This window comes from Anopheles merus, chromosome 2L, assembly GCF_017562075.2.
Source record: "Anopheles merus strain MAF chromosome 2L, AmerM5.1, whole genome shotgun sequence".
NCBI lineage: Eukaryota > Metazoa > Arthropoda > Insecta > Diptera > Culicidae > Anopheles > Anopheles merus.
In genome coordinates, this window is record NC_054083.1 from 32572885 (window position 1) to 32596531 (window position 23647).

Here is a 23647-nt window from a genome sequence, read left to right on the forward strand (position 1 = left end):
GTAAAAGCCAATAATTAACCCTTGTACCAATTGAGTATTGCCACCGGGGTACATGGTCATAAAAAACACATGAAAATAAACCCGTTCTCGCAAAACGTAGTTGGCGCTAGTGCGCCACATCCATTTCTTTCACTGTAAACCGCCCAACAATATGCAATCTGCACTACAAACACCATTGAAAAACACAATCTTTACCCTAATTTCCGTACCTGTAGGAATCCCAGCTGATACGGCCGGCAGCTTCCACTGTCCCGGTCCCAGCCGCAGTACGGATCCTGCACGCACCGGTAGCAGCTGTCGTACCGCCGATTGCACATCACCAGATCGATCTGCTTGATGCGCGAATCGGTACCGATGTAGAGCGATTTGTAGCGCTGGCTAAGCCGCATCACCTGGATCGGTTCGTTCGGTGCCACATCGAAGATGTCCAACAGCTTGGCCCGTGACTGACCGTCGTGGAAGTACTGTACCACCTTGTAGATGCGTCCCTCGTTCGTGGCCAAATAGTACACCAGGTATTCCTGGTTCAGGATGTCGATAGTAATCCTAAGGGAAACGAAGCGGGAGTGTTACAATTAAGGGCAATTCTTGGAACTGTTTTGCAATGGGAACGATGCTTACTTGTCAACAACAAGCTTGGTAAGGATAAGGTCTCGCTTGTAGAACACCGGATTGCCATAATCATGGGTGACCGCCCGGTCCATCAGTGGATGGGAGCGGATAAAGTTCAGCACTGCATCGGGCAGTGTGGTCGTATCGTCCACACAGGTACCGGGCCGTGGTTCGGGAATCTTGGAGCTCATCACCGGCAACCAGGCCGAGTTGGATGTCGCTTGCTCCTTGAATTTACCTACACAATACAGAAACGATGCATCGAATTAGTTTAGTGGAATCGTCGCGGCTGCTGCTGCTGCTGCTCCACTTACCAGCGAAAGCGGAATGGATTTCGCCCAAGCTAAAGCTGCAGACCGCCGATCCGACCAACCCGTTCGTGCTGGTCGTAAAGGTCGCATAGAACTTGGTCTTGTCCGTCGGCATCTGGTACACGTCCTGGATCTCGTTGAAGTAGAACGGGAACTCGCCCGAGATGCTGCAGTTCAGCCGTGCCTTTAGGTAGGTGGCCCAGTTCTGGTTGAGGATGTTCTTGCCGCCGGTGTCCTTCTTGCAGACGCGTGCCACCCGCGAGTACACCGCCTTGCCACAGTTGATGTACTCGACCGCTATTTCGCGGAAGAAAAAGTACACGTACTCGCCGATGTCGAAAGAACCGACAAAGTTGGGCTCTGTGAAGGAAATGAGAAGGGAAGCTAGATTAACAAATCATGCACCAGAAAAGGATTTTTTTTATTTTGTTAAATGAATGGAAGGAATTGTTCCAATTAAATAAATAATGCTCAAAGAGCAGAAACATTGTATTGATGTGCAGACGCAAGCCTTTTCATGATGATTTTTTTTTCTGAGTCTTGCAGTCTCTAATCTGGTCAGAAAGCAAATAAGATTAATTTCTCTTGAGAGCAAAGTGCATCTAGATCAGTTGCTCTGGGTAGCAGTTCGTGTCTATCTGGCAGAGGCTCTCGTCTCACTTAATCTTCACTGCAAAGAAGGTGTATAATGAAGCTGTTGCCTATCGAGTGGTATCGTGTTCTTTTTTCTTGCCATTATTTTCTTTTATCAAGAAGTGAGTGGTAGTAGATTGAAACCACACTTCCTTAAGGAGCGCTGAATAGGCAAAAATAATGTAGCGAATAAAAGAAAAATGTACTTTGAAGAAATTATAATCTTTTTAAACCTACAGACTGGAAGCTTTTCCCTCATTGCAAAGGTATAATTCATCATTACTTTCTACTGCTTTTACTGCGATGAAACAGTTTTGTATATGAATTACGTAAACAAATAGGAAAAACAGAATAAATAAGTTTAACAACTTTGCGATTAAAAATGTGGTACAATACATAAATTTAACCTTCAAATCTAACTTGCTTGAAATCTAAACAACAGAACACCCAAGAAGGCGTCCATAAGCACACCATAATCGCTAATCACAAGCCTTCTCCCCCGTGACCGCCATTACGATTGGCGATGTAATTTTAGCAAAGCCCCACCACAAACCAGCAACTCCCATAAGTCATCCACTCAAGCCGCTGGTTTCCGATGCGAAATAGATTCCAAGATTGTTTCCCGGTCGAGCGGTGCATAAATCCTCGAACCAATCATCCCCGACAGAGGGAACAGGGACGGGCGGGTGGATTTGCATCGGTCGGATTAAGATCATCGTTCCGAAGCAGGCCTCGGTACCTTCCGTGAAGCGCCTATTGGTCAATTAGGGAGAGTTGTTTGCTCGCGTTATCCGCCGTGCGTGAGGCTGGCTGTTGTTTGTTGCTATGTGTCCTGCGTATCCTGTACGTATGTGCTTGCGGTTTTTTGATTGTTTCCCTCCTGCGCTCACGCACTCACTCACGTTTCACGTCGGAGCAATAGTTTATGGTCGCGTATGTAAATATCAAAATTTCGGTATTATTTCGGGCATCCATCCACATTGGGTTCGGGCTTCGCGCTTCGGTGAGCGGATCTTGAGCGAACTTACGCGAACGCGGTCCACTTCACTCATCGCAGTTAATTACCCTCAATGAGATAAACACTTGCTTCCAGCACGGAAACAACCGTACCGAACCCGGCCCCACTGCACAGGGATCCCGTTGCACGGGATTTGTGGTTGCAAGTTTAGCTGAAATGTTATGTGCTTTGCGGTTTGCTGGCTGCCGCCAACACCAAACAGCATCAGCAGCAGCAGCAGTGGCAACTGCATCTTGTTCTCGTTCTCGGAACGGCATGCATGAAAAACGGGGCTCGTTCGCAGTGATCGGCTGGGCACAAAAACCGGAGTACCGAACGGTGGTAGCGCTGGGTCATGTAATGCAAGGTGGTGGCAGCAAATAAGCAGCGCTGTCACAATCCAGTGCGCAAATTGATAAATGGCCAGTGGTGGTCAGCCGACCAAACGCAGCACAACGATGGTGTTCTGTCGGGGTGCTGGGCTGCAAAGCGGAGTATCCAGTGTACACGGAAGGGCTGCTCTAAAACATTCCATTACATTTGGAAAAGAATGATGATTGTTGTAAGGGGTAAGGATAGGGGTTGTTTGGGATAAATCGGAAAGTGGGACAGGAGAAGAAATTAAGCATAATAAATTATACTCACTATCCAACCACTTGGAGTCGTACTTGAGCGTACGCTTGAAGTTGTACATCTTCTTCCCGGAGGACATCTCGTACAGATCCGCCCGGAATATGACCGTATCCGCCTTGGTGAACTCGGCATTCGTACCGGAGTACTGGTGGTGGGTGGTGGCGCCGAGCGAAAAGGGGTAACAAACATGGAAAAATTAACAAATGAATCTACGTTGGTGCTGCAGGGTGATGGGCTTTGTGTTCCGGCTCGCTTGTTTGTTTGTCAGTGGAGCGTCGGCACTGTCGCCGCCGCTGTTGCAGGTGGAATTGAGCTGCACTTACCAGTGCCGGCAGGCCGCCGGGATTGCCCTCGTGCACGTAGATGGCGGTCGAGTTGTCGATGGGATCGTAGGGACACTTGGCGACGCCGAGCCCGACCCCGGGCACATACTCCGAACGGGGCAAGTGGGTTAAATTACGCTAAGGATGATAGATTGGGGGGTTATTTGTTAGGCGTTTATGTAGTTGTGAGCAGTTAAGCTACTATGATTATGGCTGAGGAAACAAAGATAATGAAATGCGATGTTTAAAACAATAAAAAGTAAAATCCTTTTTGAGTTTTAACAACTATGCTAGATAGGTAACATCTAGACTTTAAGTATTTTATTAAGAACATCAACATTTTTTGTACTCTCTGTATGCTTCTCTTTACAAACGGTTCAAATGTTGCCAATTGCTTTGAGAATATAATCATCAGAAATTGTTTGAAAATCGATAAAACTGAACCTCACTTAGCCATTTCCGTAGCTTTTTCTCTGACCCAGTGTCATTTGGTAAACAAACAATCATAGCACACACACACATTACTACCTTCGGAGCTGTCGAAAATGATAATGAAGCGTAGGAAAATGTCCCTCATCACATCGCTGCGTCAACTGGGGTGTCAAACCGCTGCCAGCGTAACAAACATTCCTGTACCCTCTTACAGTATCTTATCTTTCCTTTTCGGCTTGAATTATCACGTAATTGATTTTTGAGCACTCCCGGGAACGGGGAAAACTGTACGTTTACGCTGTTATGTTTTACTCCATCAAGCACAAGCGGGGCAAAAAGGAGGCAAGCATCAAGTGGTGAAATAGTTTTACGCTGCAATCGAAAAGATGCTCGAAACCCGGGAAGAGGGAAAATAAAAGGAGCCTAGTGAAAACTATACATCGTGGCCCGATCGTGGGAACCGATTGAAAAAAAAAAAAGAAAACTTCGGTACTGACACCAGCAATCATGCAATCCCGCACCGTAAGATGGGTTTTGGATGAAATCAAGTGGAAAGGTACGGGCTCCAGCAGAATTTTGGCACCCTTTGGAGGGGTTGCAGGCAGTGTGGGGTGGTTGAAAATGGAGTACAAAATTTAAATATTTATTGCCTAGTTTCAAACGATTCGATTTTTTGGCACAGTTTTGGGCTCCTTTTCACTTCATTTACTTTCCCTGCGGTGGTTCTAGCTATCTTTTGAGACAGAATAACTCGTTGAGATGGAGTTAAAGTTTGTTTTTAAAGCTGATAAAAATTAAACAAAATAGACACATACTGCAAGTAAATTGGAGAAAATAGTTTATTAAATTTTACTTACGAATATCACAACATCCTTCGGGCTGTGAGCGTTTGTGCCGCAGATGTAAAGTCGTGTTCCATTGTCCATCGGCTGAATCACTCGAATGTGATTTTTACAGTCAAACATCTGCAAAAAAAAAAAAACATACACAGAAAGACTTACTGCATGAGGAAATGGTTGGAAATGAGAAATAAATTGCACTGACCCCTATTCGCACAAACCCTTCAATTGAGTAGGGCCAATTACAGCCACCATCGATAATTATACCGAAATTTGTAGTCAAAAGTCGTCCACAAACAAAAAAAAAATCTAGCACACACGTCAATCATAATTTCCGCTTTTCCTTGGAAAGCATGGCACTATTGCGGCAGTCTTCTACCCCACTAACAGAACCATATAATTTATTAAAACCATAGTGATGGAAAATCATACCGCAATGGTTAAGAAAAAACAAGCCGCTGCCAGGCGTGTACTATTGGAAAGCGATGTTGCATCGGAAGCAACAAAAAGGGCCAACAGTGCGACAGAGTGTGCAGAGGTGCAGCAAACGGTAGTGCTGCACGAAATGTGAACCGGAAAGGTGCCGCCATTTCGTCTGAATGTCAAATCAATTATACCCGTGGCAAGTTGGGATGGGAAAGAATTGAGCCAGTCTCAAGCATGAAAAGCTTAAAAATGCTGCGAATGTGTGCTGGCCGCTGCACCGAACGCTTCGTTTGCAATTCGTACTGACTCATTAGCGGCGGACTGCTGTAATGATGAGGGTACTACTAAAGTGGTGGTTTACTCACAAATAATCATTTATTCTTCCTCTTCCTTGGCTCGGTTAGCACAGTTTTAGAAATTCTTGGGTTTTGTTTGCTGTACTTTTTGCAGCTTTAAAAGTGCAACACGCACCGTGTTTGAGATGGTTGGACGTGGTTGGATGTAAGAATTAGTTTCTGTAATACTGTAGAGGTAGTAAGTAGTAGTAACAGTATGTAGAAGTAGTTCTTATTCGTTTTTTTTATTCGTTATTTGTTTTATTTCATTTTTTTCTACCAATTCTGTGTAGTTTATGAAAAGAATCATGATTTTTTGCCATTTTTCTTGTTTATGCGTTTTGGTACTGGTTTAGATAATTCGTTAAATGCAAGAGGTTGTATGTGGTATGATTCAATAACTTCTTTTACCTTTTTTTCAGTTATCTTCAATTTCTCTGCAGTTTTTAAATTTGTGTTCTAGAGTTTCAGTAATTTCACAAAAAGAGGAATTTCTACTGATTACCGATTTGTAATTATGTTTTAAATTTTGATCCTCGGTATTAATTATTTCATTGACCAGTAAATAGTGTAAGGTTCTTTGTTTTGAGCTGAGTTCATTTGAGTGAATATTTCGCCATATTTTGTTCCATTTTCATGCTGGGTATGTATTTTGTGTAATTGAAGGAGAAGGAATAAAGTTTATCATTTTTTGATGTATTTGATTTGCTGTGGGTTTTGAATTATTGAATCTATTAAATAAGCACATTCTTTTGTTGTTACTTCCAAACATGGATAGAATTTAGGCACTGATTGAATGTTTGGAGGCATCTGATACAATCAAATATTTAGAGTGAATATTTGCAATAAATGTTGAATAGCTCGAGTAGAACAAATGAAGCATCATGAAGCTAACATAGTGATAATAGTTTAAAACCTGATTTAAAATCGACTAATCGAAGGTGTTTAAACTAACATCGAAAATGTTGCACATGAGTATGTTTGTATTCAGTCAACAACTCCTTGTTCGAATTACTTGCTTGCAAATAAGAAGTTGAAAAAACAACTAACCCCATTGTACTGTTTGCTTTAAAATATAACCTAAAAACATACTTTAAAATAACGAAACACTTACATAGTACAACAGTATTGCATGAGTTTTTTCTGTTTTACTAACAGGCACCTTTATTTTAGTCAAAATCTATGTTTTTTTTTAACCCCATTCTGCAAGCGTCTTCGTCACCCATTGAGCGATTATTTCAACCACCTTTACCACGAGTCTAGCTTACGAATTAGCACCGCAATTAAACTCTCCAGTACCATCCCGGGGGGGTTGAAAATGCAATTGCATCCACACTTTGCGCGTTGGCTGCACACTTGCCATTGGGAGGCCTCGCTTTCGGCCTGGGTAGGCTTCCATGCTCCTGTAGCGCACGGTTAATAGATGCACAGTGAAGGTGCTCTTTGTTGGTGTTGTGTAAAGCTTCTCTTGTAAAGGCACAATCTTTAAAGGACCAGCAATAGGGATACAACAAGCTTGCTTTTTTTTAACGTACATTCCACCACCCCCCAAAAAGGCTAGACCGTCTTAGCCGCGGCGAGACATAAGAAGTGTATGTAATGTAACGTCGAGCTGGGTTGCTGTTTTTCTTCTAGCTGCACCATCTTAGCCTCTTCACTGAAGTGGTAAGCCAGCACCTTAGTGTGACACGTGGCCACACCCTTCATTCGCCCTTTCGTGCTGTTCATTGCGCCTCCTGCGCTGTGCGTTTAATTTCCATGTAATTTAATTTTAATATAATTACCCTTAGCAAGCGCATCTGTGCGAGCTGGAGCTGTGTGTGTGTGTTTTTTTTTTTGCTTTCCCAGATTATGATGCTTTCGGAGGTTAAAACGGTTGGTTAAGTTTACAGAGCGGCAGCACCGTATAGAGAAATTAAAAGAACGCTTCACAATACACCATCTCAAAGATGAATCAGAACGGGACGCGCGCGCGTTTGGGGTTCAAGGGACTTCCCACCTTTGTGCAGCAGCCGTCCACAGAGAGACCACAAAACGGGACTGATGTGCACCATAATGGCGAGAATGGAACAGCACAAGAGCCGCCAAATTCAAGATGGCATGTCGGTGTAGAAAGGTAAGCTGTTTTTTTTTTTCCTCCGTGATGGGTCCGTGGTAACACCATAACGGCTCCTGAAAGCCATCATCAACAGCGTTGCAGAGGTTTGAACATGTTTTGGAAAATACTTCCCGGCGGTACAACAGTAACCGATTCTTCGTCTGCACGTGTTTAACGGTGAGCGATAATTGAAGGATTTTGGAGAAAAGATCACTGGTAAGATATGCACTGTGGGTGTGTGTACGCAACCATAACAGTAAAGATAAACGACAATGTAAAGCACCTTTACCTTAGTTGAAGTAGACAAAGCAGAGCGTTTCATCAAAAACTTGGCAAAAAAGAAGTGGAGCTAATGTTCTTTTTGATGGAGCATTCTTTGCTTTTCTTCAAGATTCGCAGATACTGGAAAAAAAGCTTGGTAAAATGTGCGGGTTGTTTTAATTAATGGTAAGCAGCGTAATCACAGTACCATCATGCTGGTTTTGGTGCGGGGTTTGAGTGGTTTAAATGATAATAAAAAGCTCATTGCATACTTTTATTTGCAGGACGGTTTTATTAACGTGCGCTTGACGTTGATCTGAAAATGTTGCTCCAACACACCACTCACCACAAACACTCTCGCTCGTTGGAGTCAAAGCGTTCGAAGTGATGGTATTGTTTCAATTATTGTTGATTTATGGTTCATCGATAGGGCGAGGGTGAGAACCATATCAAGAGCAGCAACAAAATGGTTAAAAAAAATGTAATCGAAAATGGACGGAACGATAAAACAGATTTATTACGTACCAACGTACCAGCAGTGGAAATAATAGTACGCCAGCGGTAAAAAGGGATGGAAAATAAAATTTTGATTTCATCTCTACTTTAAATTTATTCGATCGAAGGCGCTCCGAAGACGCTACCGGGGGCGTAGCCACTTTTTCGGCGCTACTGTCATCGTCTTTTGGTGCAATCGATACAGGCTCGTTCGGGGAGCTAGGGGGAGGGGGAGCGTAGAGAACGCTATATTTATCCGTTTGGATGCATTGCCTCTCTTTGTGGGTGGACATTTTTTTTGTATTGTGCCTCTGTAGAGTGATTGTTTTTTTTTTTTTATTTGACCAATCATAAATTTTTACGATCGCACACCACGGCGGTATGAATTATGGAACGGCGTTTCAAGTGCTTCGATTTTGTTTTGCCTTTGCCCAACTGGTACGAACACAAGCGCGATGCTGTACCGGAATGGATTATTGAAGCAAATGTAATAATACCGTAGAAGGTGCCACAGGTACGGTGTGCGGAGTGTTTAAGCATTTTTGGGGTGGATAAAATATGGTCTCGTATTGGGCAGATAGAGGAATTGAATTGTTTCTTGGAAGCAAAAAGGTATATCTAGCAGCACTGGGGTGTTTTAAATGTATTAAAGCTGCTGAAAATTCATCCTCAATGTATGAGCATTTTCCACATCCATGTCACCATGTAACGATTCTCTTTTTTTTTATGTCGAAATAGAATCAGAGAGTCGTTTTAATAGTCGTCGTTAAATCCATGCAAAATGAACAAAATTTCATCGAATATCTTGTATTGACAAAAATATTAACAAATCTCTTCATGCTATAATATGGTTGTATTATCCACTTTTTGCATTATTTTTGTAAACGAACAATGTTTTCCAGTGAAAACCACATGTGAAAGCTTGTCCAAAACTACTTTGATGGCTGATTTTTGTTGATCTACAATTTGCAACCTCATAAAATGGAAGTCACTGGTACATTTCAGTGTCATTCAAGTGAAATAAATGCGTACCACAATGCATCTGTCCATTGAAAGCGTAATGAACCATTGAAAGCAATATACGCATATCAATCATGCAAACGCAACAAAAACGTTACGCTGTGGAAAAGTCTCATAAAACGCTGACCATAAGCTGTCGAACACACGTCACTTAGTGATGATGCATTGTATAGCAGAGACTTGAAAGCCTCCTTCCTTCGGCCCTGCTGTTAAGCCAACGGGCACGTCTACAAAGCTCTCTCTCTCTCTCTGTATAGCTTCCTCGTAAGCTCGGCGACGTGTCCCAGTGGGAAAAAAGCAAACCAGCCGATGCCTACACCGAATCCGGACATGGATGCTCTGTTGTTAGCCGATCTGGGCTCCAGCTCTGCGTGTGCGTATGAGCAATTCGTGCAGAAACATTCCAGGCTTAATGGGTGACCCGCTACTCAAACTGCTTTCCCAAAGTTCTTACTGGCGATCCATGCCATCATCGAACGAACCTTAAGACCCACACTCTCTGGCTGGTACCGGGCAGAGAGCTATCAAGCATGAAACAGTTGCAACATTGTACGTGATGCATTTAAAATAAAACGTGAATAATTTCGAAGCTCGAATTGCTTACCGTGAGCAAATGGGGGGAGGGGATACGAAGTGGCAGTAACGCTTGGGATGCTGCTGGCCCATTGCCAAGCCCACTCGTGCTCGTGTACGTCCGAGGGCTCGCGTTGGTGGATCCGAGACCGTGCAAAGTGCTACACACTTTGCCCGAACGCAATCGCCATTGGGGCTGGGCATACTGGGCAGGAGGGAGAATTGTTTGTAGAGAAGGACGCGTTGTAACGATCTGCATACGTCATCGGGACTGTGAGCGTATTTTAGGAGCAATCGGATTTTAAGGATGTAGCCGGACATCTGCTAGGACGGTTGACGGCTGGGGTGGGATAACACGGACGCCAAAACGGACCCCCTCCGTTTGCGCACGTGTGCACACGCAGATGGTATTAACATTTTTGGCTACCTTTAATGCACACGTAAAGGTGTCCCGCCCGAGTGCCTTCGTATGAGCAGCGGTACGAGCAGCCATTTGCACCATGGACGAATGGCGCTGATGGAAGTGGTCTAAATGCTAGCAGTTTTGTTAAGATTCTATTTTTGTGTGTTTTTATTTGAAGCTATGTAATAAAAGAGCCTTCTTATTGATTGCTTTGGTTAAAGGTTAGGTTACCAAGTAGTTTTCAAATTGTTTTTTTTATCCAATTTATTCGATTATTATTCCCTTGTTTCTTAAAAATCCTCTAGAATCATAATTTCGTATAGTGGCCATTCGGCTGACTTAAAAGCACACTCCGTCACATACCATAAAACATTACGTGACAAAGAAAGTCCCATCAAAAAGGGCTTGCTGCTGCGTGCTACAATTGTTGGCTACCTCAAGCACTGTACCACACCGAATGTCATTTACAATCCAAACGCTTTCCAAACCCAACGGGCTGGGTCTTGGGGCATCGAACGAAGCACACTCGCTGCGCAAGTATCACCCACCCAAATGGTGAATCCATCGAGCCGTCGAACGTTTTACGCGATACGAAATGCAAAACGCATTAAAACCCCTTCGGTGATACACGGGCACCGGTTAGCGCCATCATCATCATCATCAATCGGTGGTGGCCGGCTGCTATTCGTCATCAGTTGCCAATACGGTGCTAGCAGTGCCCTTGCGAGGACACAAGCACCGATGCCCACGCAACTCATATTGTCATAAACAGAAACCTCAAAACCAGAGGGAATGTTTTCGAGAGGATGCATTCTTTTTTGTAGGCTCCAGTTCAATGGCATAGCTTCAATGGGAAAGTGCGACAGGGCGACCTATTGCGAAAGTGCAATGAACTATTCCGCGATGACACAGTGTGTCGTCGCTACGTTCCAGCTGCAGGTGCGATCGTAACGATGAAACGTGCTGCACTGATCGTACATTTACCAGATGTTGGAAGAGACCGTCGTGGCGGTGACCGGTTCCTAAACCTTACACACACGTGGATGGTAGGAAATTATGCAGTCCCTTTGGAACGTGATGCAATTAGTCGGTGCAGCAAAATGTTGCTTTGTCGAAACGCATGTTGTCTTTCATTGTCTGGTTTTGTTCAGACGTTGGCGTTTTTCCAGGATACACATTTCAGAAGGAAAAAAAAAACTTACCTCACTCTTGCCACGGGACACACAGTTCCGGATGTCCGCTCCAGTTGGGTCAAGCAGCATGGAATCTTTCTGTAAATGAAAAAAAAAACAATGAAATGAAATACATCTGTCGAATATGACACATAATGCCATATAGCTAGTATTATGATGCTTTGTTTTTAATTAGCAATAATGTAGTCAAGTGGTATGAAGTAACCTTTTGAGATTGAATAAATCATTTAAAAAAGTTTACTATTACATTGGCGATGGTCTTTTTCCACACAAAGGATTTTTAATTCAATTTAATAAAGAATTATCAACATTTGGTTTCGCAACCTTCTAGAAGTAAATTTGTTTGAAGCTTATATTTTATAATTTTTCCGAAGAATTATTACCTTTTGATGTCTGTTTTGCTGTATAAAACGCCTCTAGTTTTGAATCAAATTGCTGCATTTTGTTAGAGAAAGATAGCTTTTCGAATCTGCAAATTACCTAAATTGGCATTATACATGCGAATCCTATAAATAAACATTGCAAGAGCTGCTGGTAGTGCAACGCATCTAAAAGCTTTATTTGAAATGCATGAAATGGGATTTTCGATCCGACTTTCCGCATCGTGTAGGACTGTTTCAAGGTGTGGTCACTTTCAATCAATAGTGATATAGACCATCGTGATCAAAATATAGACCAGAAGCTCCAGGCTTTTTCTGTCCATAATAAAGCTCTACTGTACCAAACAAAGAGATCGCATGGAATGATTTTCTTTAAACATAATAATACAATCGATTTAGTGTACTAAAGAAGGAAAATTATAACAGTGTCCAATAATTACGTTTCTAGCAGACTAATGCTTAAGCCCCGGAAACCAAAACTGCCCCCATATACTCAGTCCAGTCCGGTCCATCGAAAACCAACGCACAGCCGATTTCAATTTGTGAACAAAGCTAATTTCATACCTCTCCTTCCCCGGCGCAACCCACAAAAGCCTTCTGCCATTGTGCCTCCCAACAATTTGGCACACAATCCGATTATGAATTCTGACACAAAAGTGCCACAGAATCTGATTTCGACCGAGAGGAAAGAATCCCAGTAACTAACTAAAATCGCATTGTGATAATGGGTTGCGTTATGGGGAGCGGGAACTAAGAGCGGGACGGAATCGGGGACAAGCACCCAATCCGAGCGACGTTTCATAAGCTTCAATTGATCCTACTCCGGGGAATAAAGGTTTTTTGGTCACTGTTACAAAAAAGAAAAACAAACCCGCCAGCAAATAAGCATCCAATGTTTAGAAGCTAATTTCATAAAATGATTAAACAAAACCCAATGAGCTTTTGGCTCTGTGTTGGAGTGTCGAAAAAAAAAACACATAGTAAAAAGGGGAGCACAAGGTACAATAATTCCAGTTTCTAATGACACAATTAGAACGCCCTGCCTTGCGTCACCTTTTGCTTGACCTTTCTCCGCCTGTCGCTAGGAATCTGTGCATCTGGGTGCAAATGGGAGGGGTGGGAGCTTTCGCGCTGCGGAAATTGTTGCTTTGATTTTTACTCTCGTTTAAAGCCGTGGCTGGCAAAGCGCCTCACCGAACGTTATGTTGCCGGAGCCGCAACCGGCTTGGAGAAGCACTGGGAACGGAGTGGGGATCATCGTAGCAAATGGAAAATTAAGTCTTTGTTTTAAGAGAGGCCAGAGCGCCGCCGGCAGGGAGCGCGGTCTGTTTGCCTAGGTGGTACAGGGTTGCAAAAGCTTGGCATTGCCAAACATCTCCCATCGTGTGCGGCTTATTGTTGGGAAATTGAAATAATTAAATTGAGATCTCTATTGCTTCATTGGGTGGCATTGGTTTCGTAGGTTTGTGTGTCCATGTCTGCTGTTGCTTCGATATGATGCGTTTCGAGGGAAAATGGAAGATTGTTTGGCACAAACATCCTTTGCGCCTTCGTGTGCCATTCTTTATTGATTTGTTCTAAACATTGCGAGCGGAGGGAAGGCGTAACAAGACGAACACATAACGCAGACGCTCACGTGTAGTTGTGCTTTGAAGTTGTTAGATTGCTTCCGGTTTTTATTTCACACTGTCATCGCGATGATACGCAGTTTGCTTCTGTGTACGTAATATAAGACGAATAAGCAACGCCTAGACAAATAGCGACAAGGAGCGTGTTTAGAAAAAATGCAGGAGTCCCATCGCATAGTCATACATTTTTGATTGGAAGAAAGTTTGAATCTGGCTCACTCGCGTTCTTTGCACCTGATGAAGAAGGTGGCTTGTGAGCTTTTTTCGTTTTGGTTTGTTTTATGACAATCAGCAGCCCGTGTGGTAAAAGCACACGTGGCAAGTTTCTTTCCTGTGGTTTGTGTGCTTTGAAGTTTAGCTCAGCAAATGAGCTGTTTGTTTCTGTTGTTCGATAGGTTCAGGCAGGAGTAGTTGGTTGCCCGGAAGGAACGTGCGTGCGACGACAAAGTAGAAACGCACACACATCTCGGGTCAGGGTCGTGGCTGTGAGTGGGTTGATTGATTTTCCATTAAAGCGAACGGAGCGGCAAGCTCCAATTTGCTATCGATCTTTGCATACCCGGGGAATGGAAACTTATGCCCCACTTTTAGGGTCGTTAAGGTAGGTGAGTTGGGTGGTTTGCTGGGCTATAGATCGATGTAAAATATGTATAAGAAAATTATTGTTTGTGTTTGTTTTGACGGCATGAGTAAAGTGATCCCGATGTATTTTGTTTACTTTACAAAAAAAGTGAGTCACGATTAAATTGTGTCATGCGACATGCCACAACAAGAAATAGAATAAAACAACTAGGTCTCTCGAACAAACTTGAGTGGCTGAGGAGTTGTGGAGCAAAATGACCCTGAATGTAAACCCCCAACAAATGTGACCGTTAGCTCACATCAGCTATTTTAAGATTGATAGATACCACCAGTGAAAACTTCGCTTTGAAACCCGTGGGAGCCGAGAATGACTCCTTCACGGTTAATCTTCACACACCTTTCCCGATTGTGGCGTCTTTGGCCTGAGTCCAAATCGGTCATTTGACACAAGCTGTTTGCAGTGGGAGGAAAGAAAAGCTCGGCCCAATATATAATCCTCACCTGACTTTTCCGTTGGCTCATCGCTCGAACTGCTGCCCTACCGCTAGACTTCCCACCGAAGCAACAAAAGGCACAAGTAAAGCAAAGAAAACACATTCATTGAACGATTTTCTCAGCACCGGTGTTCGAGCTTCGGTGGAAAAGGTTGATAAGATTTCATAACGATTTTATTGGATTATAGAGAATTATAGTTTCTCGAGCCAACGGGCCAGCATGCGAGTGGGAAAATCGTAAAGCCGAAACCATCCGTTTGCAGCCAGCCACCCGGGCTAGTCGCGCCGTTCAGGGCCCAGGTCCAAGTTGTGTGTGGCGAAGAGGAATAACCGGGCGAAAAGAATTAAAAATTGATCAGTTTTGCTGATATTTTCCGCTACAGTGATGACGAACAAAAAGCAGGAGCAAGAGAAGGAACGAGCGAAAATGTCCCATCAACATCGGCGACCGAAGGCGTAAAGCGAATCCGATGCGACAAAGCGGGTTTGTCCCAAAACATCCGGCAATGGATTATACAACTAATGAAACCCGCAGTTTTTTTGTTGCTTTGCTTCTTTTTTTGATAAACTGGAGCAAAAAAAAAATCACCCAACCATTCCAATCGATCCCGTACATCCGAAAGTGCAAAACGATGGCAAATGGATGCGATTCTTCATTCACCTCCGTTATCGGGGTGGCGGATTTTCGCTCAACGGTGCGACTCGAGCAACGCAACGGATCGTCAAAGATTAAATTACTAGAAAATGTGTGCCGTGCAACAGAAAGGAGAGAGGGTGAAGGAATCATTCAACGAGCTGAACCCCGTGAGCTGCTATTTTGTCTTTTTGTCCTGCTTGCTTCCAACATCATCGCTTCCGGTGTACAGGGTGCGCGCGCTCGGAGAGGCTTTCATATTGGAGACAATTTTTGTTCCATCCCGATGAGCATCCGCTGCCGATTGGTGGAGCATTTATTGGATAAGTGATTAATGATTTCAACTTGAAAACGACTGAAGATAGATTTAATTTCATTACACATTTTTCTACTTTCCGGCCACTGCCACCGGGGGTTCATTGGTGGCAGTTTGGGGTAGCTTTTTTGTTTCCGAGAAAAAGCATGAGCGGCGCATGAAATGAAGGTTAATAAAACAAAAAGGGAAATAATTTGCTGGTAATGAAATTGAATACTGATTGATGGAGCATTTAGCAATGGTTGGGGAGGCTTTTACGTTACGGCACAGGTCTGACAGCTGAATTGAGAGCAATATTTTATATTTAGATATGCTTCAAACGGTAATTTGTTGAAGACATTTTATACTGAGATATGTTATAGTTAATTACAATGATATTCCTTTTTCACTAATAATTTTATATTTAATCTTAAACCTTTATTAATTTAATTATATTTTTGCAAACTCATACACATTAAATTTGTTTTCCGAACAACAGCGCACCATCGTCAACAATTCGCATTCCACGTGTAAACCTACTCAAGAGTTTCCCCTTTTACTTCACCATCTCCATTGGCAACCGGCGCTCAAGATGGCTTTATTTGATTTGATTTAATTAAGCCCACACTTGAAGGGTAAGGTTTTTTCTCTCCATATCATTCAGATCAAGCGGGACGTCCACCACTTTCATATTACACTTTCCGCATTATGAAACAACAATTAGGCAAAGGCAAAAACAAAAGGGTGAACACTCTTAAGCAACCAATGCGCCCAAGAAAGGGCGTATGGAAGCGTACAGATCTAATAATCATACGCGTATTGATGTGGTTTGCATTGAAATGTGCTCGTCGAAAGGAATGTGGCTAGATTTGGTTGCTTTCTATAGTTGAGGTTCCGAGCATTTGGAGCTTCTGTCTGACAGGAATAAAAGAGAAGCTGTGTCGGTTTCGGGAAAATCCCATCCTACCGCTTAAAATTGGTTCTCCATAATGGCTCGCAAATAAGAGTCCGAAATCCGAAGACAATACAGCTTCCCAAAAACTGCAGCACAGGGAAAGCAGTGCTCTTACCCTGCGTTGGCGAAGGTAAATTGGGCTCCTTTCGTGCCGGCTTTGGCCGAAAGGAAATTAATCCAATTTGGCTTTTAATTGCATTGCACACTATTTTATCTACCTGTGCTTGAATGTCGGTGTGTATTTCTGCACACACCTTCCAGACCAGATGCGAGTATCGGTGAAAGCTATTCCAATAAGATGGTTTATTTAATTTTCCTTTTATTTTGTCCAGCAGCTTCCGTTTGGCAGAAGCACCCGAAACGTGTTGCAATCTTGCACTCCCTTCCGTTGGCGCTACCGTACTGCCAAGCGGTTGTATAGGTAGGAAGCATTCACTGATCGAAATTTAATTCCTTCCCGTTCGCCCGCTGTGCCCGCTGCATGGAAAAGTAATTTGTTTTGTTTAAAAGTGAATTTCTCGTTCACAGCGAGGAGGAAAAACAAACAATGTCTTTGCACAGGCAGGTTGTAGAAGGCACAAGGGGGAGAAGTGGGGTGGATTATTCTGGCCAAAAACCACAGCTCAACAGTGCTGGCGATGATGGCCCTGTTTGTAAAATGCCAATTTACATGCCCCAAATCCTGCCAACCCACTCTCATCGCTTTTTTGATTATTATTGCCGCATACATTACTCTCGGCGGTTTCGGAGGGATGCATTCTGCCCAGATTGAATACTTGAAAGGCCGCATCCGTCTATTTCCTTGGTAACCAATCTCCCAAGAACCTTGTGGCGATCGCTTTCTTTTGTGGTAGTGCTTAACCCATAAGTCCGCTGCACCGTGGGCGTTGGGTTTGATGGTTTGGATTCGCCCCCCGAACCTTCACCAGCAAACCAGTTTTGTGACAGACGTCGAAACACGCCTAACCGCCGATTCCTATTAGCCCGACCGTCAATCAATGATGTCCGCTCGGGTTTTCACTCAGCGATGGACCCGACCACTGTCGGGTGCTTTTCAAAACACGCAAAACCGCAAAATTTGATCATCGCGGGCGAGCAATTTCGGTCCATTATTGTGTTGAACCGGGCTGCTGGCTGGGGGCTGGCGCGGTGATTGTCCGCTTTGAGTTTGAGTTTGGATGCAGATATTTTGAGAGACGATTTTTTTTCCGTGCGTATTGTGACAAATGAAGATTGATATAAGTGATAAGTGCGTGACACTGTTCGAACAAAGCGTGTTTATCCATCAAACTTGTTGATGGATGGTTTAGATGGTTTAGATATTAGAATAAAATGAGAATAGAGTGTTTGTTTCTGGTTGGACATTGTTAGCTATAAAATTGTCGAAATAATGCTAACAATGCTGCAATGACTGAGCGAAGAAATGTAACCCCACGATAAGTCACTACATCTTTCTAGTATAAAGGGGTCTAGTATAAAGGGGAAAATCTTCAACATACTTAATTAAATGCCTCTAATGGGCTTGGTTATTTGAGACTTCAAAGTTTTACTTTTAATATTAAATATGATAGCTAGATCCTCGAATACTTATTATAAATTCGAACTCAAAGCCAAGAATAAATTGATTCAGACAGGAATGGAAAACCGTTTGAACAATATAGCCGAAAAATATAACTTTCATTTGACATTTCCATGCATTTCCACTAATATCAAACAACATTCAATGTGAAGTTTAACGGTTGGGGCTAAAATTACTCATATAAAATACCTAATTAAAAAAAAATAGTTCACACTTTTTTGTAAACTTTTCAAACAATGTCATCAGTAAGCATATTCCTGATTGTTATTCGCTCTTTCTTTCTTTCTTGCTGCATGAACCCGGTTATGACGATTGAAAACCATAAAAGCGCTCATTTCCCGAACCCGAACCCCAAGCGGGAAATGAAATATTTCTGATGCAATTGTTCTAATCGAGCGATATATTTCATTTACGAGCTGGCATTTGTGAAATAAATTTAATTTATTTCATCGACATAATGTGTCGGCGTATTTCTTTTTTTGCCTTTTTCCACACCCACCCAAAGCTCTCAGCCATCCCGCAAAGGGAGCGCACATTAACCACGGATCTACAGAGCACGGGTTAACCAGTTAGGATGTGTAAAAATGTGGCTTCGCGGAAAACCGCACATCACACGCAACGCAACCCCCGCGTGTGTCTATTGGAATTGCAACGGTGCGAAACATGCATGGAAGGCCTACGGCAGGCAGCTGCACGCATTGGTGGCTGCATGCGCCTCCAACGTTTTTTGTCGCACGGATTCCAATCGCCTGCCACCCTCACCCAGGTACGAGTGTGGGAGGAGGGGGGGGGGGTTTGTGGCGCGCGAAAATTATCACGCAAACGCGTGCAAATGTGAATCACACGGCATCGGTACAAAAGAATTACCAGCGGTAATTGTGGCACGTGGAGTGCCGGGGAACGGTGCAAATGTTTATACCGAGGGCCACCTCCGAAGTGCAAATCGGCATGCGTGCGATTGCAAAATAGCAAAACACCCCACGGTATGCCACCGGTTAGCTATTGAAATAGTTTCCACCAGCCGAGCGGAAAATGGGGAAAATATTTAATTTCTCAAAATTAAATTAAATCCCCACTCATCCCAACTTGGCCTGGGGGGGGAGGGGAGTGTGGTGGGGTAAATTTGAAGAGCCGATTGTCCGTTCTTTTTTTCTGTGCTGCCTGTGTGTGAGAGCGTTTTGTGGCTTGTCTTGTTGCACAACTCCACGGCAACCCCTCACCAAGGCTTAGTCAGCATGCTATAGGGCGAACGGATTCCCGCCAACGCAGGGCAAAGTTACGCGTGAGTGAGGCAATTTATATTTTCATAAAATTTTATTTCATTACTTGCGTTATTTATGACGTGCCGGCAAAAAGGGTGTTGGCGCCAGCCTTTCGGTAGTGACGGCGGGCGGGTGTTTCCGCTGTCGGTGGAACAGGGTGGAAGTGCATTTTGTAAATTGGTCAGTTTTTAATTGATATTGGACTGGCTAGTGTGCAGCGCATGGGTAGCGGGGAGTTTTGATTAGAATTTTCATCACTCCATCACCACCCCTTGGATGACTGGACCCGCTTGTGGACGTCAAAGTGTACCTCCAAGCAATATGGTGGATCTAGTTGGATTCTAATCAGAGCGGCCCTTTGCGGTTGGATGAATAAATGTATTAACAGCGTGCAAAACGCTGTGCATGTATGTATGTATGTGTGTGTGTGTGTGTGTGTGTGTTTGTGTGTGTGTGTGTGTGTGTGTTTTTGTGGCCATTAAAGCAGAAAATTCCAGTTCAATACAAATCGGTTTGCCACTTCGGTTGCGATGATACGCTTCGCCGGATTTGCAATAAACAAAAAAACAGAACAAAGCAAAAACTTCCCTTTTGCGCCGTATGTGCGGCTTAAACAAGCTTCCGTCCCAGGCAACTCAGGATAGAAATTAGTGTCGTAAAATATGATTTGTAAACCGGAAATCGCTTTTGTATCAGACTTTTCCGGCTGCCATCATTAGTGGCTTTTGCTATCGGCGGTGATAAACAGTGGCCAAATTTTCCACCCGAATAAGCATCCCACCGGTTGATCTCACCCGTCCGCTCGGAGCGAGAAATTCCTCAAAATTTATTTACTATTAAATGATGAAAAATGGCACACAGGGGTGCAATAAATTCGCACACTAATCACCGCGCACGAACGATTGGAACGATCGGCCCCGGATCGCCCGGGCGACAAATGCGCGCCGGGCCGGTAATCCATCATTTGCTGGTCGGGAGCACGCACAACCGGTAAGCGGTGACCATTAACCGTTTGGTCATCGGAGTGTGTGTGTGTGTTTTTTTTGTTCGGTATTAACACACACACACGCATTAAGCGGTACAAATCCGTCACGAAAAAAGCATAAAAGCACGCCACATCCCTACAGCTACGGTTGGGATATTTAAGCTCGAGCTTCCCGGTTGGTATCGTGAGGTAAATGGAAAAAAATGGAGCCATTTTGCTGGTGTGGTGCTTGCTATAGTGGCTGGGAGAAAAAATATTAAATAAAAAGGCTTGACAGTTTGTTTTTCGTCCAGCGTGTGTGCCCCACCACCTCGGCATACCCGTAATACTCACTCACTCTGCTACAAATCATTTGACCGGAAATCGAATGTCACAGTCCCCACACCGGTCCACACCGGTATCGGGTACGATCAGAAAATATGGAGGGATAGCGGGATGACAGTTTGTTTACCCCGAAGCAACACCCCCCCCCCCCCTGGACCGGGTGTCTTTCTCGGTCAATGGTGGACCGGCCACGTGCTGGACGGATTGCAAGCAGAATGGCAAAAATGGGAATAGTGTGAAAGCATCGGGCCGCGGACCTTCGGAGCTCATAAATGTTAATCGTTCACATATCATTTATGGCTTATCTGTGCTGTCGTCGTCGTCGTCGGCAATGTCCCCTCGTTTAACTAATCCAGCGTGCACGGAGCTGCAAAGGGCGGACGAGCAGCGCAAAAACGGTTATGGGATGCTGACGCCTTGGGTCGGGCTTGGGAAATTGTGGGAGTTTTTTTTTTTGGTATGTGTGCTTCCTTTCATTCCATCTTTCCTTCATCAAAATAGCTGATTTGGTTGCGTTCAGAAAAGGCTAACGAAGCTAAACGGAGACACTACCGCATGCAGAAGCATTTTGTGCCGTGTGTGTGTCGAGTCATCGTGGGGCTAGCGCTGAACTAGCTCCGGATTGACCTTAGTCGGGATAACGCAAAAATGGCCACTGCCGGCCTGCGTTTGACCTCAGGCTTGACATGTCGTCCCGAGCAAACCGGCTCAAGTAGGCATCGTTTCGTGTTGTTTGTATGCTTTTTGTGGCTAACTGGGATCTTCTTCTTTTTTATTAGACCTTATCAGCATTGGTGACAGTTCGATTTCCGGTCAGTGTAGGTGCTGCAGTTAGGGATTTTTTTTCTCGTTGTTGCCATTGCACACTTCATTTCCTTTTTATTAAGCTATCAAGATGACGCACATTTTCGTTTTCGTCGGCCATGGGGTCATGGAACATATGACGAGGATTGTTATCTTGTGGCCTGCATTGGTTCGGCTAGGCAAGAGATGCAGTAAAGAAAAGTATTCTTCGTGTGTTTAGAATGAAAACAAGTTGTTATTTTGATGGAAATAAAAAAAATCTCCAAATGTTTCAGGAAAGCTTGGATTTCATACCTATACATAATTTTTTAATGTCACTTTTGAACCGAAATTGTTGACATTTATTTATTAAAAAGATCTGTGAGAAAAACATCATATTCAGCAAAATAGCCAAATGATAGACGGGCCAGCTCGAGCTGATTAAAAGGCCGAGTTAATTTTTCACAAAAAGATTTTAGTGTCAACCAAAAATTATATCAATATATGTTAACAATCATCATTGTTTTTTAAATACTTTTAGTTATGGATCTTATGATAAAATATTGCTAGGAGACCTTGTACAACTTTAAACGAAATCAAATGAAAACCGTATGCTCATTTTGTGGCACCATAGCACATGAAATGAAGGGATAGAATGCAAATTGCAGGTTCTTGAACTGTGTATCCGAAGGTAAAATCGTTGAGTTCGAAGAAGTAAAGCCTGTTTGCAAACCTTTGACCGACTTTGAAAGGCACAGGCACGTTAACACCACGGCTAAACGTTTCCAGAAATGACGTCCACGTAGACCAAGATAAGATCGGAACCGATACGCCGAAGTGCCAATGCCCGATCGATTAGCAGTAACATTAAATGCTCCATCAAATGACGCTCGGGACGAAGTGCAACGACTGCTTGCCGGCGGTAAAAAACGGGCCCCTTTACACACGCACCGCTCACATCGAAAAGTCATTGCGTCAACGTACCGAGTAATCGATAACGATTCCACCGATGATCTCTCTTCCAGGCAAATGGCCACATTTGATGGCAGCCTCCTAATGGTGGTGATGCCTTGCTTCAGTACAGAGAAACGAAAAGGGAATGTCAAAAAAAAACCACTCACACAAACACACATAACCATGAAGAACCGTGGTACGTGGAGAGATTCATCGCATGAAACGTCAAAAGGTGACACGATTATCCTGGCTGCAGCGATATCCGTATCGTTCCGTATCACTCTGGTGAGGAGCAAACCAGCAAAAAAAAAAGGTAAGCCACTCGCCCAGCTCGATGATACGGCCCGGAGCCATTAAGCTAACGTCCTCCCGGTCACTGACGCCCACTGCACCCTTCGGCTGGCCACGCTCGAAACGTGAGGCGGAATTTGTGAGCGGCATTCTTAAAATGTTCCGAATATCCTGAAGACATATTCCTGCCCGGGCCGGCTTTCCAGCCAATGTGTGTGTGTGTGTGTGTGATTTCCTTCTCGTCTCTCCCTTTCAGGGAAAGCTTCTTCATTACAGCTTACTGTTGTTTTGCTTTTTTTTGGTCCTTCCGCCTGTTGTGTTACCACACAAATTTTTATTTTCCTTTCCAAAAACCATGGACACCAAACGTCCCATTCTCATAGAAACACACACACACACACACATGCACATCCTGTACTCCCCGGATACGCGGGCTCGTTATTGCCGCAGGTGGCTCACGAATATTCCAGCGATGGCATGCCTTTTGGTTTACGCGCTGGTCATACCGTTTGGAGGTTCTTCTTTTTTTGGTTTTCCTTCCCGCAGGTTGAATTGAGTGTTTTCGAGGGTTTGTGGGAAATAGTGGTCGACAAAAGGGAATGACCGACTGCCACGCGAAGGGAACGCCTCGGGGGACAAACTTCGTGTCGTGACATTTGTTGGACATTCGGGATTGTGACAGCGTTTGGGATTAGCGTTCTGTGGAAGCAGGTTTCGGAGTCGCAAAAAGTCACCGAAGAGTGTTTGCAATGAATGAGAGAGATAGTGATAGAGAAGGAGAAACTGAAGGAAATAAAAACAGAGAGAGAGAGAGAGAGAGAGAAAGGGTAGGGCAAACAAAGAGCGATATGCTGGCGTAATTTAATAAGAAAGGTCACTGTCGTTCTTTGATTGCTGGTTGAGAGAAAGAATGATGC

The 23647-nt window shown here is 43.8% G+C and overlaps 1 protein-coding gene across 1 annotated transcript in view; it reads right to left on the bottom strand.

The window, feature by feature from the left end:
* LOC121592192 (semaphorin-2A-like) overlaps window positions 1-23647 on the bottom strand; it is an 88108-nt gene that overhangs the window by 3779 nt on the left and 60682 nt on the right. The window contains exons 4-10 of the mRNA XM_041913577.1: window positions 11594-11662; window positions 4799-4906; window positions 3510-3647; window positions 3199-3331; window positions 927-1283; window positions 622-850; window positions 210-546 (exon numbers count right to left, since the gene is read on the bottom strand). Of these exons, the coding sequence (XP_041769511.1) occupies window positions 210-546; window positions 622-850; window positions 927-1283; window positions 3199-3331; window positions 3510-3647; window positions 4799-4906; window positions 11594-11662 (1371 nt within the window). The remainder of the gene's footprint in view (window positions 1-209; window positions 547-621; window positions 851-926; window positions 1284-3198; window positions 3332-3509; window positions 3648-4798; window positions 4907-11593; window positions 11663-23647) is intronic.